At 49.6% G+C, this 15,636-nt stretch overlaps 1 protein-coding gene across 6 annotated transcripts in view; it reads right to left on the bottom strand.

The window, feature by feature from the left end:
* Positions 1 to 1,762: 1,762 nt before the first annotated feature.
* The window catches only part of LOC104597028 (cytosolic enolase 3-like), a 41,707-nt gene continuing 27,833 nt past the window's right edge, over positions 1,763 to 15,636 (bottom strand). For 3 of the 6 annotated variants that reach the window (XM_088899140.1, XM_010258413.3, XM_010258414.3), the window contains 3 exons: positions 3,468 to 3,554; positions 2,720 to 2,917; positions 1,763 to 2,046 (listed from right to left, as the gene is read on the bottom strand). In XM_088899140.1, the coding sequence (XP_088755266.1) occupies positions 1,978 to 2,046; positions 2,720 to 2,917; positions 3,468 to 3,554 (354 nt within the window). In that variant the 3' untranslated portion in view covers positions 1,763 to 1,977. The other 3 variants (XM_010258416.3, XM_088899139.1, XM_088899141.1) reach the window with 3 other exon arrangements.

Raw genomic sequence — 15,636 nt, forward strand, 5'->3', positions numbered from 1 at the left:
AGGAGAGTGACCAATTGGCACGACTCAACCCTCCTTCTCCCTACAATTCTCAGTTTCGAGATTCTACAACATCACATCACTGCAAATTCGATTTGGAAAACAATTACCGATAAGTTCCATTCTGCCTTCTTTATTATTTTTACAACATGTCTGGAAGAACCCCAAGAATCCTCTACAAATGGCACATGGCCAGAGACACCAAAAAGAAGGGTAACTCCAACAAAGAACAGTTCAGCAAGTGTGACTCCCTAGATTAGCAAGGACTTCTCTTAAAATCGTCTTTCCATACTCTTTCATTTCCACTTTGAACTTTGGGAATTGGGGTTGCATAATTGCATGTTCAGGTAGTAGAAAAATACTCGCCTCAACGCAGTATTCATGGAGACTAGACATGTTCATGGGCCGGGCCGGGCCAAGCTTTTACTCTTTATTAACAGAAAAATGTTAGGCTCGAGCCCGAGCCCAGCCCAACCAACGGGCCTACAACTTGGGCCCGAGCCTGGCCCTGATAAAAAGCCCAAAACCCGACCTAATAAAAGAAATTCAAATTTTTCCCTATTCAAATAGACATTATCTATTTTAATTCAGATGTTTTTTTCCCCTATTTAAATGAACAATGGGCCTACAAGTGAATCAACAACATTCTTAAATAAAAAAAATTATTCAAATGGACATCACATAGGGCTTTTACTTAGGTTTAACTATAGATTAGGCCGGGTCGGGCTCGGGCCGGGCTATTTTGGCAAAGTCTGAGCTCGGCTCGAATTTTATGCGGGCCGGGCTTTTTGGCCCGAGGTTAAGCCCGCAGTCCAAAATGCCTGTTCAAGCCCGTCCAGGGGCCGGGCCGGGCCAGGCTAGGCCGGCCCGTCGGGCCACCCGGCCCATGAACAGGTCTAATGGAGACAAGATTTGCTTCTCATAGAGCGTGGCTCACACCAACCTCAGGTTTACAGCATTTGCAACCGCATAGCATTTGCAACCTCATTCATGGAAGATATTCTCCATGCACGGATGCAACGTGCTATGAGGTTAGTGTAAGGTGTGTTGTGTGAGGAGCAAATCGGAATTCGTATTCATGGCCATCATCCCATATTCCCATCGGCATGGATAGCTACACCGGTCAAAGAAAGAGAACGATCCAGGTTGCAACGTTTATCAGGTTGGATAACGTCCAAAAACAACCTTATAACAGCCTTAACAATTAACATTGGTTACCGGAAGCTTTGTTTCGGTTGCTATTAACGAGTAATGACTGGCATGGCGATACGGGTGCCCAATCTCTACACTAATTTCCAGTAAACGTGCTGAGCTGAGTTACACAGTCTAGGTCCAAAGAATGCCAGGCCACACCGCCGCATACACCGTAGGGCGTAGGCCTAGGGTACACTGGGGTTTAATTTACCCAATAAACGTAACTAATCAATTAAGTTCCTGAGTTGCAACTTGACATTGATCCAAAATGAATATAAATGACCCAAAACCTTGTTTTCTCCTGAACTGTGTATCACTTTTTCTACAAAACCTGCCATGATTATCAACCGTTATTTTCATATTTTGTTCTGAATCAAATCCTGATGACCTCTTCAGTGTAAACCGAAAACCTGAACATTACAGGGTTAAGAAAACCTCGAGATCAGTGTGGCCTTGAATAATTGGTTCAAACCTGTTTTTTAAGGGGACCATCCGGGGGGAAGGACACTTGCATTTTTCCAATTTCAAACCAGTTAAACAAGGATTTCTATTTCTTCCATTAGAGAAAAGATTTATTTCTAGCAGTGGTACGAATTATAGAATAAACCAATAAAACATTGTCTTGTGAGTTCCCACTGTCACACAGGAACTACAAACACCATAACAGGAAAAAAAATTAAAAATTATTGAAAGCTTGTACTAGCATGCCGTTACAGCTAGTTACTCTCAGATTTACTACACAGGTATATAGAAGAAAAATGAAAGGGAAAAACCTGAAAGGAAAGATCATGGCAATCTCCAATTAAGACCAGCATAAACTGCTCGTTCTCCAAGCTCTTCTTCAATTCGAAGCAACTGTAAAAAAATAATAGTAAACAGTATTAGTTAGCACCTTTGTTATTTCTAAATATTTTTTTGGCAAACTGTTATGTTCTAAATCCAGTTTTATGAAACGTTGTTGTGGGAAAAAGTGGCTAAACAATCCATGTTTTACATATCTTGGTTGAAAATTGAAAGTAGTCACCAGTCAATCTATTGAGACAATATAAGGGATTATGCAAATGTCAAGAAAATTACTGAGACTAATCATTGATGCCATTAACATGAGTGATCTCCTCCATGAAAAGGAAATTTTTTATGGATCCAATGATAAATTCTAATATTAAACATATGATGCAAGATGGCAATAATTCCATGAAGACATAATTCTAAGATCTGATTTTTCTTCTTTATATTATACATATAGATGAGAGAGAGTGCGTTTGTGGATTTAGCAGTAAAGCGCCTGCACAATGAATCATCTAATGGTTTATAATACCATGCATTTTTATACATGAATAACAATCAGGCACATGTAACATAAAAGCTTTAAATTGTTTATGAAAAAATGGTAAACTTAAGTACTAGAACAATAGTAAATACTTGAAGAAGTCAATGCCAGCAGTTTGATAATTCTCCATAAATTGGAGATTGCTGGGACAAAATAGAGAGCTTTCAATATTGCAGACATGATCACAGGAAAGCCAACCTGGTTGTACTTGACAAGCCGCTCTCCCCGGCAAGGGGCACCTGCCTTGATCTGACCAGTAGCCAGGCCAACAGCTAAATCAGCTATAAAGGAATCTTCTGTCTCTCCACATCTATGGGAGGTCACAACTCCCCAATGAGCATCCTTTGCCAACTTCACAGCTTTGATTGCTTCTGTTACAGTTCCAATCTGATTCATCTGTATTTGCTCCAGCAAAATTATAGAATGTACAATCAACAGGTATTATGAGATTCAGAGGTTTAAAAAAATTTCATCTTGCAGTTGTATATGAGACTTTGCTGTTTGGAAAAAAAAAACATACTTAGGATCCTGTTTAACAAGATTACTACTGGTTGATGTCTAGGAGACTGCAACTTAGGTGGGCATTGGTTGAGCTTCTCTGAATCAGCCTGGGCCTTCCCAATACAGCGTAAAATCATTAACTCGGGTACCCAAGTTACCCCTATCAATGTGGGGGGTTTTCCATGTTAAATACTTTGGAATTTTTAAGAAACTCCAGGGATTTAAATAAAGAATCTTTAAAACATGACGGGGTATGGGGAGTAGAAAGGGAGCTAGATGAGTAGCTAATACAAGAATCTCATGAGATGTACCACTAGAGCTGGTATGAGCCCTGCACATGGCAGAGAAACTCTTTCACTGCAGAATCTGCTTGTCCCAAGTGTAGAAGAGGAAACATCTGATTATGTGGTAAAAGAGAAGAGAATCATTTAGAATAACTGAATACCTTGAGAAGAAGGGCATTGCAGGTGGATTCATTTATTGCTCTCTCGATACACTTTGGATTTAACATCAGTAAGTCATCTCCTACCACCTGAAAAATCATTCAGCCTTGAAAAAACCTGTATATAGTTGGCAGAATATAATTGCTAAAACCATCTCACAGAGCATTAAAAGAAAAAAAATATTGACGGGCAAAAGAAATACAGTGATTTTTTAGCAAAACGAGTGTTTTGACAATAATGGATAATAACTATGTTAAGCTTAACTATCCCTCTGCTTGCTTCCCCCAATAAGAGAGATAGCTAGCAAAGAAAAAGTCTAATTGCTAGATTCCAATCATCTGTTGGAGTTTCAGTAACTCTTACCACTGGAAAGAAGAATCTTATCCAAGAAAACAAGTTCTAGAGTTCAAATCTAAACATTTTTATAAATTTTGTGAAAGAGGTACAACACTGTTTACAAGCAAGGCTAGGAAAGGAAACCCTAGCTTGCATAACAAGTTTCCTGCAAAAAGACAACTACAAAATATCTTTTTATAAACAATGGGCTTGTTATATCAATCTTCAACTTTGGGACGTGGATATCATGCTTGAAGGAAGACCTACTAAAGTTTTGGCCTTTTTGTGCTACTTCACTAGTGAAGAAGCCCCTATAAATATGGTGGGCCTAAAGCCATATGGATAAGGCTCATTTGTGCTTCATCAATATGACCCTCAATAGACAGTGAAAAGGGAGGCTCATTTGTGCTTCATCAATATGACCCTCAATAGACAGTGAAAAAGGAATTGTCCAAGAAATCTCATATAATTGAGATAAGGCTCAAGGCTTTGTTGACAATGGTACATTAAGTTTTGCATTCTAGCATCAATCAGGTTTTTTTTTGTTGTTTTTTTGAAAGGTAAGATAAGATTTTATTAATAATGGAAATCCAAGATACAACAGAAAAACTAGCCACAGAAGGACTAGCCAGGGCACAAAGCCAGATTACAGACTCCAAATGGGCTGGGACCTAAACAATTCAGGCACGTTTAGGTGCTTAAAGTCAGGAGTTACAGACAACCAAGAAATCAGCTTGCTGACCGCCTGCTGCACCAACTCATCAGTACTCTTTGACTTGTTGCAAAAGACTACTGTTTCTTTTTGACCAGATCACTCAAAGAACAGCCGCAGGGATTGTCTTCCATACTAATTTTCCTTTTTTCCTTCAAGCCTACAATCTTCCAGCTGAACAGAAGGTCTTTGACTGATCTTGGCATGACCCAGCATATTCCAGCAGCCCAGAAAAAGTGATCCCACACTCTAGAGGAGATAGGGAAGTGGATGCTCAGGTGGTCTATGGATTCCGGACAGAGTCCACAAAGGTCACACAAGAGAGAGGAGATCTGTAGACCCCTCCTATCCAAGCTGAATTTATAGAGGTACTTATTCAGAACCATAGTCCACACATGGAAGTTGGTCTTGGAGGGAGAAACAGGATTCCAAATTTGTTTACAAGGGAAATTAGCTGAACCAGTGCTGCTGAGTTTAGAAGTCAGGGACTTAACTGAGAAGCAGCCATCCCCACTCCATTTCCAGCTCCATTCATCCTCATTATTAGTATCAATGTTCTGACCCTGTAAAATATCCAGCAGCTCCAAAACCCCATCCAATTCCTAGTCAAGCAGGTCTCTTCTGAACTGAGGATCCCAGACCACTGTGATTGATGTAGCGCAATCCGGTCGGTCCTAGCTGTCAACGACCTTGCCTCTGACTGGAGCAACAGGTGCCTGAAACGGAGAAGGCGAGGAGTCTCCGGGGAGGAACCCGGTGAGAGTGCTCCGAAGCTCAAGTTAGTATTTCCTAAAAGGCAAGATCAAAACCAGATAGCGCAAAGTTATCACGTACCTCCATTCTCGGGGGGAAGAGGGCCTTTTATAACCACTTCGCGCACTCACTCCCAAGCTCCTGTCAGGTTGGGTATCATTACCTCTGCACTTCTGCCAGTTCGGGTGTCGTCACCTCTGTTGGGGCAGGCAACCGCCACTGCTCTCTTTGTCGGAGCCGTTTCTGTAACTGGAGGTGGCGGTGGCAGGTGGTCGTTGAAGTGCGGCTGTCAAGCGTCAGATCCCAAGTCAGTCTAGTGCGCCGCCTCAGGATATGGGCTCTGGTGTCAGGTACGGTGGTTCAGTTCGGTGGCCAGGAGACAGTGTCGGAGTGGTGTGCAAGGTAAAGTCTTGAGTTCGGATAGAAGTGTGGCCCGAACTGCCCTTGGGTGGGCCAGTTCGATTTGTGGCCCTTTGTGCTCTTTGCAAGGTTTGGGGCCAAGGGGAGAGTTCGGGCTTCTTTTGGGGAGCTCGGGTCACAGGTCCCTCTTGGGGGAGCTCGGGGTTCCTCTTCTTGGAGCTCGCGCCTCGGGCACTGCCGTGCTGAGCTGTCATTCTTGCCAGGTCACCCTTGGCTGCTTCCACGTGTCGGGTGGTCGAGAGGTCGGGTCAAATTTACCTCCAATTGCCCCCCACTCCTCGTGCCAAGGGTCTTTGCGCTAGCGCGGGGAGTTCGCAAGGTGACGGGTGGATTTGGCCCGTTCTTTCAAACCATCTGACTGACGGCGTGAAGTGCGCGGACGTCAGGAGTTTCCTCGAGCGCCAAAAAGTCTGAAAAAAAAAACGCGCCAGTCCGCCTTTCAATGGAGGCGCGACGGCGGGCGTTATTTAAATTCAAAAAACGCGCCACTGCCGCTTTTAATGCTGGGAGACGTGCGCCGGCGCTGCTTCAGTTTCCAAAGACGTGCAGCCAGTCACATCTCGGTCTTAGGAGGCGTGCAGTCAGCCTGGTCGCGAGCCGTTGGATTTGTCTTGATCAGAGCCGTTGGTTTTTGGTCACTGTGGGTATAAATAGTGGGGGACCCCCAGTCGTTTTCTTCCGCCATTCTCCTACATTTGCTTCTTGAGCTCGCGTCCAGATTTTTAGCTCGCGTCAATGTTCCGTAGTCCGTTTAGCTTTTTCCGGGTGAGTCTATTTTTCTTTTTGGTTTTCCTTTCCTTGCCATGTCTAGCTCGGACAGCTTCTCGAGGGGGTCATACGCAGATTCCTCGAACCGAGCTACGGCCCCCGACAGCCTTAGTGAGTTCGAGGCGGAACCCGAAGTAGAGCTCGAGGAAGAGTTAGAACCCGTAGGCCGAGTTGCCTCGGGTAGTTTGGCGTCCTCCTCCCGTCGAGGTCGGACATTAGACAAGTTCGGGCCTTCAACCATGACGCCCAAGGGGCTACACTCCCTTATCGCCTAGTTCAACTTACCCAGGGAGTATACTTATTCTATACCCTCGAGTGATTTCCCTTGGGAACACAGTCCGGATGAGATCGTGGTATTTCGGGAGCAGCTCGTCGCCGGGTTGCGCCTACCTTTCCACCCCTTTATCGTCGAGATCATGAACCACTTCGGCGTTACCGTCGGTCAACTTCACCCGAATTCTATCCGCAACTTGGTTGGGACCATCTCCCTCTTTTGCGCACACATTCTGCCCTTAGACCTAGAGATCTTCTCTTCTATCCTTATGCTTAAGAAGCAAGCGGGTCCCCTTCCCAGGCGTAGGCGGGCATACTACCTGTCTCCTCGCCCGGGGTTCAAGCTTTTACACGACCTTCCTAACAAGGTCCTGGCGTGGAAACGGGACTACTTCGTGGCACGAAGTGTATCAGGGTGGCCGTTTCAAACCGGGTGGAGGTTGGCTGCCCCTGACCCCGGTGTTACGCAAGATAGGGAGACGGCGAAGGGCCTCTGGGAGTGGGCCCGGCTCGGGCTAAAATGCCACCACTATTTGACGGAGGCCAAGCTCATCCAGGCTGGCCTGAGTTCGGGTAGGTTCCTCGCTCAGAGGCTTGCCTTTGTTGTTTTTTTTTTTTTTTTTTGATGTCGAGCTCTCTCTTGCTTTTTGCAGGTGCGATGGACTCAGAAAAGACTCGCGGTGGGAACCTTTTTCACGCCATGAAGAGGAGGAAGCGAGTCGCCAAACGGGTTCGTGCCAAACCGCCCCGAGGCGCGAAGACCGAGGTGCCGAGCTCTCCGCCCAGGGAGCCCGAGGTGGCCCCTCCAGTGCAAGAAGCGGCAGGGGCCCCTTACGCCGAGGCCGCTTATACCCGGGCTGGTCCTCGGGAGGCCGAGGCGAGCTTAGGAGCGTGTTGTCGCCAAACCAAGCTCTCCAAAAAAGTAAGTTGGCCTGTTACCCTGAGGAGGTCGCGGCGTGGGTCGAGCTTCCTTTGAACCATGTGGCTGGGCGTGCTGCTTCTTTCGCTATGGTGGTGAGTTAGTGACTTCTTGTTGGGCTCCTTGTTGTTACCCTTTTCGTTGCTACTCTTTTAACATTCTCGTTATTTTTCCTTTTGGTAGGTGAACTCCTCCATCCATGCCTTAGCGGCCCAAGCGAAAAGTCGCTCGAGGCGGGCGCGAGCTGCCGAAGAGGCTTCCCGAGCTGCCGAAGCGGCTTCTCGCACTGCACAGGCCAGGCTGGCGAGGTCTCAGAGAGACACCAAGGCCATGGGAGTGGTGGTGAAGCACATGGTGGACCTGAGGCTGGACTTGCAGCATCAGGTCGAATACCTTCAGGAGGACATTCGGGAGAGGACCGAGATCTTTTCTCAGGGCATTGAGGATGCCAAGAAGAAGGCCGTCGATGACTATATTGCCTCGCCGCATTTTGACGACCTGATGGTGAACTCGTACCGGAGGGGCTTTAAACTGAGCCGGTGGATGATCCGGAATACGTACCCCGAGCTCGATATTAGCGCCATAACCACTTCGCGCATTACTCAGAAGATGGCCAACGCTGCTGACGGTGAACTGGATTCTGAGGACGAGGCAGGACCTTCGGGTATCGTTGAAGTGCCTTCCGATGGTGAAGAAGTACCTCCGGGCATGTGAGCTCGCTTCTGTTTTTTCTTTTTTTTGGAAAGTAAACAAAGTATTTTGCAATGGAATGTTCTTCTTTTGGTTAAGTGTTGTTGTCACTCTTTCTTCCGAGCTGACCATATTGCCGAACTGACCATATGCCCAATCCTTATTAGTTCGCTGTTAGCACTTTGTTAGCTCGGCATTCGAGAGTGGACTAAGAGTCACTCTTTCTTTTGGTTAGCATTTTTTGCCTTTGCTTGCCCATGCCGAGGTCCTTGTTAGCTCGGCATTCGAGCCCTTAGGCTCTGGTAGCGACTCTTAGTCCACTTCACTTGGTGATCTATAGGTAGTATCGTCTCAAGTTAACGACGTTCCACGCTCGAGGTACTTGCTTGCCCTCTAAAGTTTCGAGCTCGTATTCTCCCCCGAGCGCTCTCTTTACTCGGTAGGGCCCTTCCCAGTTCGGTCCAAGTTTGCCGACGTCGGGCTCGGGTGCCATGATCTTACGGAGAACTAGGTCACCAATGCGGAAGTTCCGCTTTTTTACTCTGGCATTGTAGTACCGAGCTACTCTTTGCTGGTAAGCTGCAGTCCGGATGTACGCGAGATCTCTTACCTCATCGAGTAGATCGAGGTTGGTACGTAGTTCTTCGTTCGTCTGCTCGTCCTATGCTTCTAGTCGCAGTGTGGGTACTTCGATCCCCGCTGGTATTACTGCTCCGGTGCCGTAGGTGAGGTTAAAGGGGGTCTCTCCCGTGGCGATTTTTTCGGTAGTTTGGTGAGCCCATAGAACACTTGGTAACTCATCCGCCCACAACCCTTTAGCTCGGTCTAGTCGCGCTTTCAGTCCGCGAAGGATAGCTCTATTCATAACTTCTGCTTGACCGTTTGCTTGCGGGTGTGCGACCGATGTGAAGTTCTGCCGAATCCCCATATCTTGGCACCATTCCTGAAATTTGATGTCCTCGAACTGCTTGCCATTGTCGGAGATCAGTACCCGAGGTAACCCGAAGCGACATACTATGCTCTTTCAAAAGAAATTCTGGATGTTTCGGGCTGTGATTGTTACGAGAGGTTTGGCTTCTACCCACTTCGTGAAGTAATCCACCGCCACTACTAGGAATTTCCTTCCACCTGTTGCTGGCGGGAATGGTCCTAGTAGGTCGATGCCCCATTGTGCAAAGGGCCACGGACTAGTGAGGTACTTGAGGTCGGCGGCAGGTTGATGGTGGATGTTGGCGTGCCTCTGGCACTTGTCGCATTTTCTAACGAGCTCGGTGGCCTCGGCCTTCATTGTTGGCCAATAGTACCCTTGTCGAAGTGCCTTCTAGGCGAGAGCCCTGCCCCCCAAGTGTCCGCCGCACAGACCCTCATGGGTGTCGCGTAGTACGAGCTCGGCCTCGGTAGGTCGCAAGCAACACAGATAGGGGAGCGTGTAGGATCGTCGGTACAGACGTCCGTCTATTATGACATACTTGGCTGCCTAGCGTTGCACCCTTCTGGCTGCGTTGCGATCTGTAGGGAGGGTTCTGTGTAGCAGGAAGCTCGCGAGTGGGTCAATCCAGCTCGGCTCTGCCTCAAGGACAGGAGCGACCTCCTCTGCCCCCCTGAGAATACTAGGCCGAGGTAAGTCCTCTATATACACCGTTCTCATGGTGTTGTCACTGGTGCTAACTAACCGGGACAGGGCATCGGCCTCAGTGTTCTCTGACTTCGGGATTTGTCTGATGAAGTGTGACTGGAAGTTGAGGAGAGCCTCCTTTACCTTTGCTAAGTAGGCGATCATGGGTGACTTGGTTGACCACGAGCTGGGAATCGTTGCAAACGACTATGTGCTTCTCTCTTACTTCTTATGCTAGGGCTAGCCCGGCTATCAGCGCTTCATATTCCGCCTCATTGTTGGATGCCGCGAACTCAAAGCGTAGCGCGTACTCCAGTTTTATGCCACTCGGGCCGCGAAGAACTACACCGGCTCCGCTGCCCTGCTGATTCGAGGAGCCATCCACGTAAAGGATCCAGGGCTCCTCATCCCAGTTCGCACTTGGCCTAACCAGGAGAGATACCGATCTGGGTATGACCTCACGGTGCTCGGACTCGATTTTCCTGGAAGCACCGAGCTCACCCGAACTGAGAACCTCATGCTCGGCCGGGCCAGGGGTCTCGGAGCGGAACGTGCATTCTGCAACGAAGTCTGCCAAGGCTTGGGCTTTGATGGCAGTTCAGGGCTTGTACTGGAGGTCGTATTCACCGAGTTCGATGGCCCACTTCGTCAATCGTCCAGAGACCTCGAGTCTAAGTAATACTTGCCTTAGGGGTTTGTTGGTGAGGACGACGATGGTATGGGCTTGGAAATACGGGCGGAGTTTGCGGGCTGCGATGACCAGCGCATAGGCTAGCTTTTCTATCTCTGGATATCTTGTTTCTGCTCCTTGCAATATTTTACTAACATAGTAGATGGGTCGTTGGACCCGATCTGCCTCCTTTATCAGTACCGAACTGACCACTTCATCGCTTGCCGAAAGGTACAGCTCTAAAACATCGCCCTCTTCGGGTTGGGTCAACACCGGGATACTGGCGAGGTATTTCTTGAGCTCGTCAAATGCGAGCTGGCAGTTCGGGTTCCACTCAAACCCTTTGCCTTTTATTGCCTTGAAGAAGGGCAGGCAGCGATCTGCTGATTTGGACATGAAACGACTCAGAGCAGCTATCCTGCCGTTTAGCCTCTGAACCTCTTTTACTTTTCGTGGTGGTCTCATATCTAAGATGGCCTTTATTTTGTCTGGGTTGGCCTCAATACCGCGCGGGTTGACGATGTACCCTAGGAACTTACCCGAGGTGACACCGAAGACACACTTATTTGGGTTTAGTTTCATGTTAAATTGTCGAAGAATTTGGAAGACAGAATGCAAGTCTTGTACTAATTCATGCGAAAATTGTGTCTTGACGACCATGTCGTCTATGTAACATTCTATTTTTGTGCCAATTAAGGGCTGAAACAGCTAATTCACAAGTCTTTGGAAGGTCGCCCCAGCATTTTTCAGTCTGAAGGGCATGACCTTGTAACAGTACAGGCCGAACTCGGTTATGAAGGTTGTTTTTTCCTCGTCGGTTGGGTCCATCCTAATTTGGTTGTAGCCCGAGTAGGCGTCTAGGAAGCTTAGCAACTCGTGTCCCGAGGTCGCATCTACTAGGCGGTCAATCCTGGGGAGGGGGAAGCAATCTTTCGGGCAAGCTTGGTTCAGGTCGGTGTAGTCGACGCACATACGCCATTTGCCGTTTGCCTTTTTTACCAGTACTGGGTTGGCCCAACTCGGGTAATGAGCTTCCCTGATGAAGTCTGCTTCGAGGAGCTTCTCGACCTCCTCATCGACCACCCTCCAGCGTTCTGGGGCTAGGTTGCGTTTCTTCTATCTAATGGGTCTGACTATGGGGTCAGTATTGAGCTTGTGAGTTATGAGCACAGGGTCTATGCCGGGCATTTCTGCCGCGGACCAAGCAAAAATATCTAAATTTTGAAGTAAGAAACTTACCAGTTCGGATTGTAGAGGTTCTTGGATGGAAGCACCAATCTATAGCGTCCAAGATGGGTCTGTCGTCGAAGTCGGGACCGTGACCGTTTCTTCTGTGGGCGCAGCTCACTCTTCGCCTTGCTCCGTAGGGCGTTCCAGTTCGAGTTCGCCGGCCACCTTGGTTTTTCCCTTCAAGGCGACCACATAGCATTTGCAGGACTCGAGTTGGTCACCCCGCGCTACTCCCACACCGAAGTTCGTGGGGAACTTCATCGCCAAATAGTAGGTGGAGACCACCGCTCGTAAGACATCGGTGATTGGCCGCCCTACTATGGCATTGTACGGGGAGGGGGTCGCGACCACCAGGAAGTCGTGGTTGAGTCTGACCGCACAGGGCCACGTGCTGACCTCGACGGGTACGATCACTTTCCCAAGGGGCCTGACTTCTTCCCCACTGAAGCCCACCAAGGGAGTGTTCGCGGGCTTCAAGTCACTTCCCCGCAGCTGGAGTTGGTCAAACGCCGATTTGAATAGAATGTCTGCCGAGCTGCCTGAGTCGACAAGCACGCGCCTGACTTCGAAGTCGTTGATCCTCAGCTTTATCACAAGTGCATCGTCATGAGGGTAGTGGACCCCTCGCGCATCGTCTTCTGTGAAAAGAATTGGCTCTTCCACTTTCGGCCTCTTTGGAGGATTTTGGTCTTCTCGGGCAGCTTCGCGAACTGACGTCCGGGCCGCTGCCGAAGTGCACCCTGCTACAACCGAACCTCCCACTATCACGTGGATGGTCCCCCGAACTGGCCTCTCTTCCAGAGGCTGCTTTTGAGGCTGTTCGGCCGGCCTGCTGCTAGATTCAGGAGCATCCTTGACGCGCTCCCCTTGCCGACCTGTCTTACTATTATTATTATTATTGTTACTACTATGCTGTACAAAATTTCTTAAGTACCTACGGCGAATGAGTTCCTCTATCTCGTCGCGGAGATTATTACAATTTTCGGTACTATGACCGTGATCTCTATGGAAACTACAGTACAGGTTTTTGTTTCTCTCGTTTGGGTTCCCTTTTAGGCGAGGTGGCCACTTTACGTACGGGGTGTCCTTGATCGTCATTAAGATCTCAGCCTGCTTTTTGTTCAAGGGCGTATAGTCTGTTCGACCTTCCACGGGAGCTCGGAACGGCTGGCTCGGTTTCGACGCTCGAGCTGGATCCTTCCAGCTGTCTCCTTGGCTGGGGAGTTCTTCTCTCTTTCTTTTTTCAAACCCGCCCCCAGTCCTTTGATGGATCTCCTCCTCCGTTCGCATGAACTTGTCCGCGAGATCAAGGAATTCGGCGATGGTTGTGGGCTGGTTGGCCACTATGTGCCATTTGAACTCCTTGTGCGTCACTCCCATCTTGGCCGCCGCGAGCTGAACTGCGAGGTCCAGGCGCGGGATCTGTAGGAATGCGTCGTTAAACCGCTTGATGTAGCTGCGGATGGGCTCCCCTTCCTTCTGGACCACGCTGAGGAGGCTCTCCTCGGTTTGGGGGCACCGCTTGCTGGTTACGAAGTACGTGGTGAAGACTTGTACAAACTGGGCCCAGCTCCTTATTGACCCAGGGGCCAGGTTCCTATACCAAGTGCGAGCCACTCCTCTGAAGGTGGTGGTGAAATCTACGCACATACAGGACTCGCTGGCCCTCGCCAGGTGCATCTGGGACTGGAAGGCATCGACATGGTTGCTGGGGTCAAAGGACCCGTCATACTTGTCAAGTGGGGGGAGTTTGAAGTCTCTGGGCATGGGGACTACAAGGAGTCCTGATGATAGGGGGGGAAGGGACTGAGAGGACAGGGGTAGCTTTTACCTCGTCCGAGCTCACTTCTTCTTTGCCTTGGAGCTCGGGTAGGACGCGGGTTGCAGTTCGGCGACTTCGCCGGCGGCGCCTCTGCTGCTTGGAAAGCCCAGCACTGGCACTGCTTGCCTCGGTGTTCCCGAGCTCGATGGGCCTGAACTGTTGGGGGTAGTCCGCGGCTAAGGCGCTGAACCGGTTCTCGGTGTGCAGGAGCCCGTCCTGAGGGTGCCGAGGTGACGCTGTTTTGACAGATCGGGTTCCTGATCCGTCGGCGCGTGGCGAGGCGGGGGCCGCAACTCGCTCTCTCCTGCCAAGGGATGAGGCCTGGCTCCTAGACGGGCTCCGAGGCTGGGAGGCCTGAGCTTGGGAAGCCTCCTGGTGAGAGCGCCCGCCTTGAGGGGAGGGCTTGGCTCGCCTAACGGTGGGGTGCCGAGGTAGGAGATGCGGCTGACTTTGAAGCAGTTGGGGGAACTGTTGCTGGTAGTGGTACTGGGAGACATGGTCCAGCATCTGCTGCTGGTGGATTTGCTGTTGTTGAAGCTGCTGCATCTGGGCTTGGATGGCCCGCATGCCATGCATCAGGTCATCGAATTGGTTCTGGCTAGTTGTCGGGGGAACAATGGTAGGTTCAGCAAAGGTGGTTCCAACAGAGGGAGGGAGGGGGACGTTCACGGAGGGAAGATTCATAGGCGCCATTGTTCGCGGCGTGCTCAGGCTGGGGATCCCATCCACCAAAAGGGGGACGGTGAACTGTTTGATGCATACCACGGGGACTTGAAGTTGTTCCCCGGTGGCGTTCATCTCCGTGCTACGTCCGGCATTGCTGGAAGAAGTCAATAGGTGTTGGGGTTTCTTGGTCAGAAGGTGCTACAAAAGTTTTAGAGGGAGGCTTTTAGAAGCGTATTCCCACAGACGACGCCAAATGATGTAGCGCAATCCGGTCAGTCCTAGCTGTCAACGACCTTGCCTCTGACTGGAGCAACAGGTGCCTGAAATGGAGAAGGCGAGGAGTCTCCGGGGAGGAACCCGGTGAGAGTGCTCCGAAGCTCAAGTTAGTATTTCCTTAAAGGCAAGATCAAAACCAGATAGCGCAAAGTTATCACGTACCTCCATTCTCGGGGGAAGAGGGCCTTTTATAACCACTTCGTGCACTCACTCCCAAGCTCCTGTCAGGTCAGGCATCATTACCTCTGCACTTCTGCCAGTTTGGGTGTCGTCACCTCTGTCGGGGCAGGCAACCGCCACTGCTCTCTTTGTCGGAGCCGTTTCTGTAACTGGAGGTGGCGGTGGCAGGTGGTCGTTGAAGTGCGGCTGTCAAGCGTCAGATCCCAAGTCAGTCTGGTGCGCCGCCTCAGGATACGGGCTCTGGTGTCAGGTACGATGGTTCAGTTCAGTGGCCAGGAGACAGTGCCGGAGTGGTGCGCGAGGTAAAGTCTTGAGTTCGGATAGAAGTGTGGCCCGAACTGCCCTGGGGTGGGCCAGTTCGGGTTGTGGCCCTTTGTGCTCTTCGCAAGGTTTGGGGCCAAGGGGAGAGTTCAGGCTTCTTTTGGGGAGCTCGGGTCACAGGTCCCTCTTGAGGGAGCTCGGGGTTCCTCTTCTTGGAGCTCGCGCCTTGGGCACTGCCGTGCCGAGCTGTCGTTCTTGCCAGGTCACCCTTGGCTGCTTCCACGTGTCGGGTGGTCGAGAGGTCAGGTCAAATTTACCTCCATCAGTGATGTTAAAGAAGACATAAGAGTCGGCCACTGAGACTTCTTGATTTGCAGCACACTGAAAAAGGGGAAAGGCCTCGGCTAAAGGGTTGTCCAGACACCAGCGATCTTTCCAAAACTTCAGCCTATCACCTCTACCCACCTTGAATTTCACACCTTCAGAGACCAATGGCATGCTTTTAAGAATGCCTTTCCAAACTGAGCACCCCCAATTTGGAAAAGGGTCCTATTATTTCCAGTTGCTCCAATCCACCCCA

This window comes from Nelumbo nucifera, chromosome 2 (assembly GCF_055504915.1).
Source record: "Nelumbo nucifera cultivar China Antique chromosome 2, China Antique-T2T, whole genome shotgun sequence".
NCBI lineage: Eukaryota > Viridiplantae > Streptophyta > Magnoliopsida > Proteales > Nelumbonaceae > Nelumbo > Nelumbo nucifera.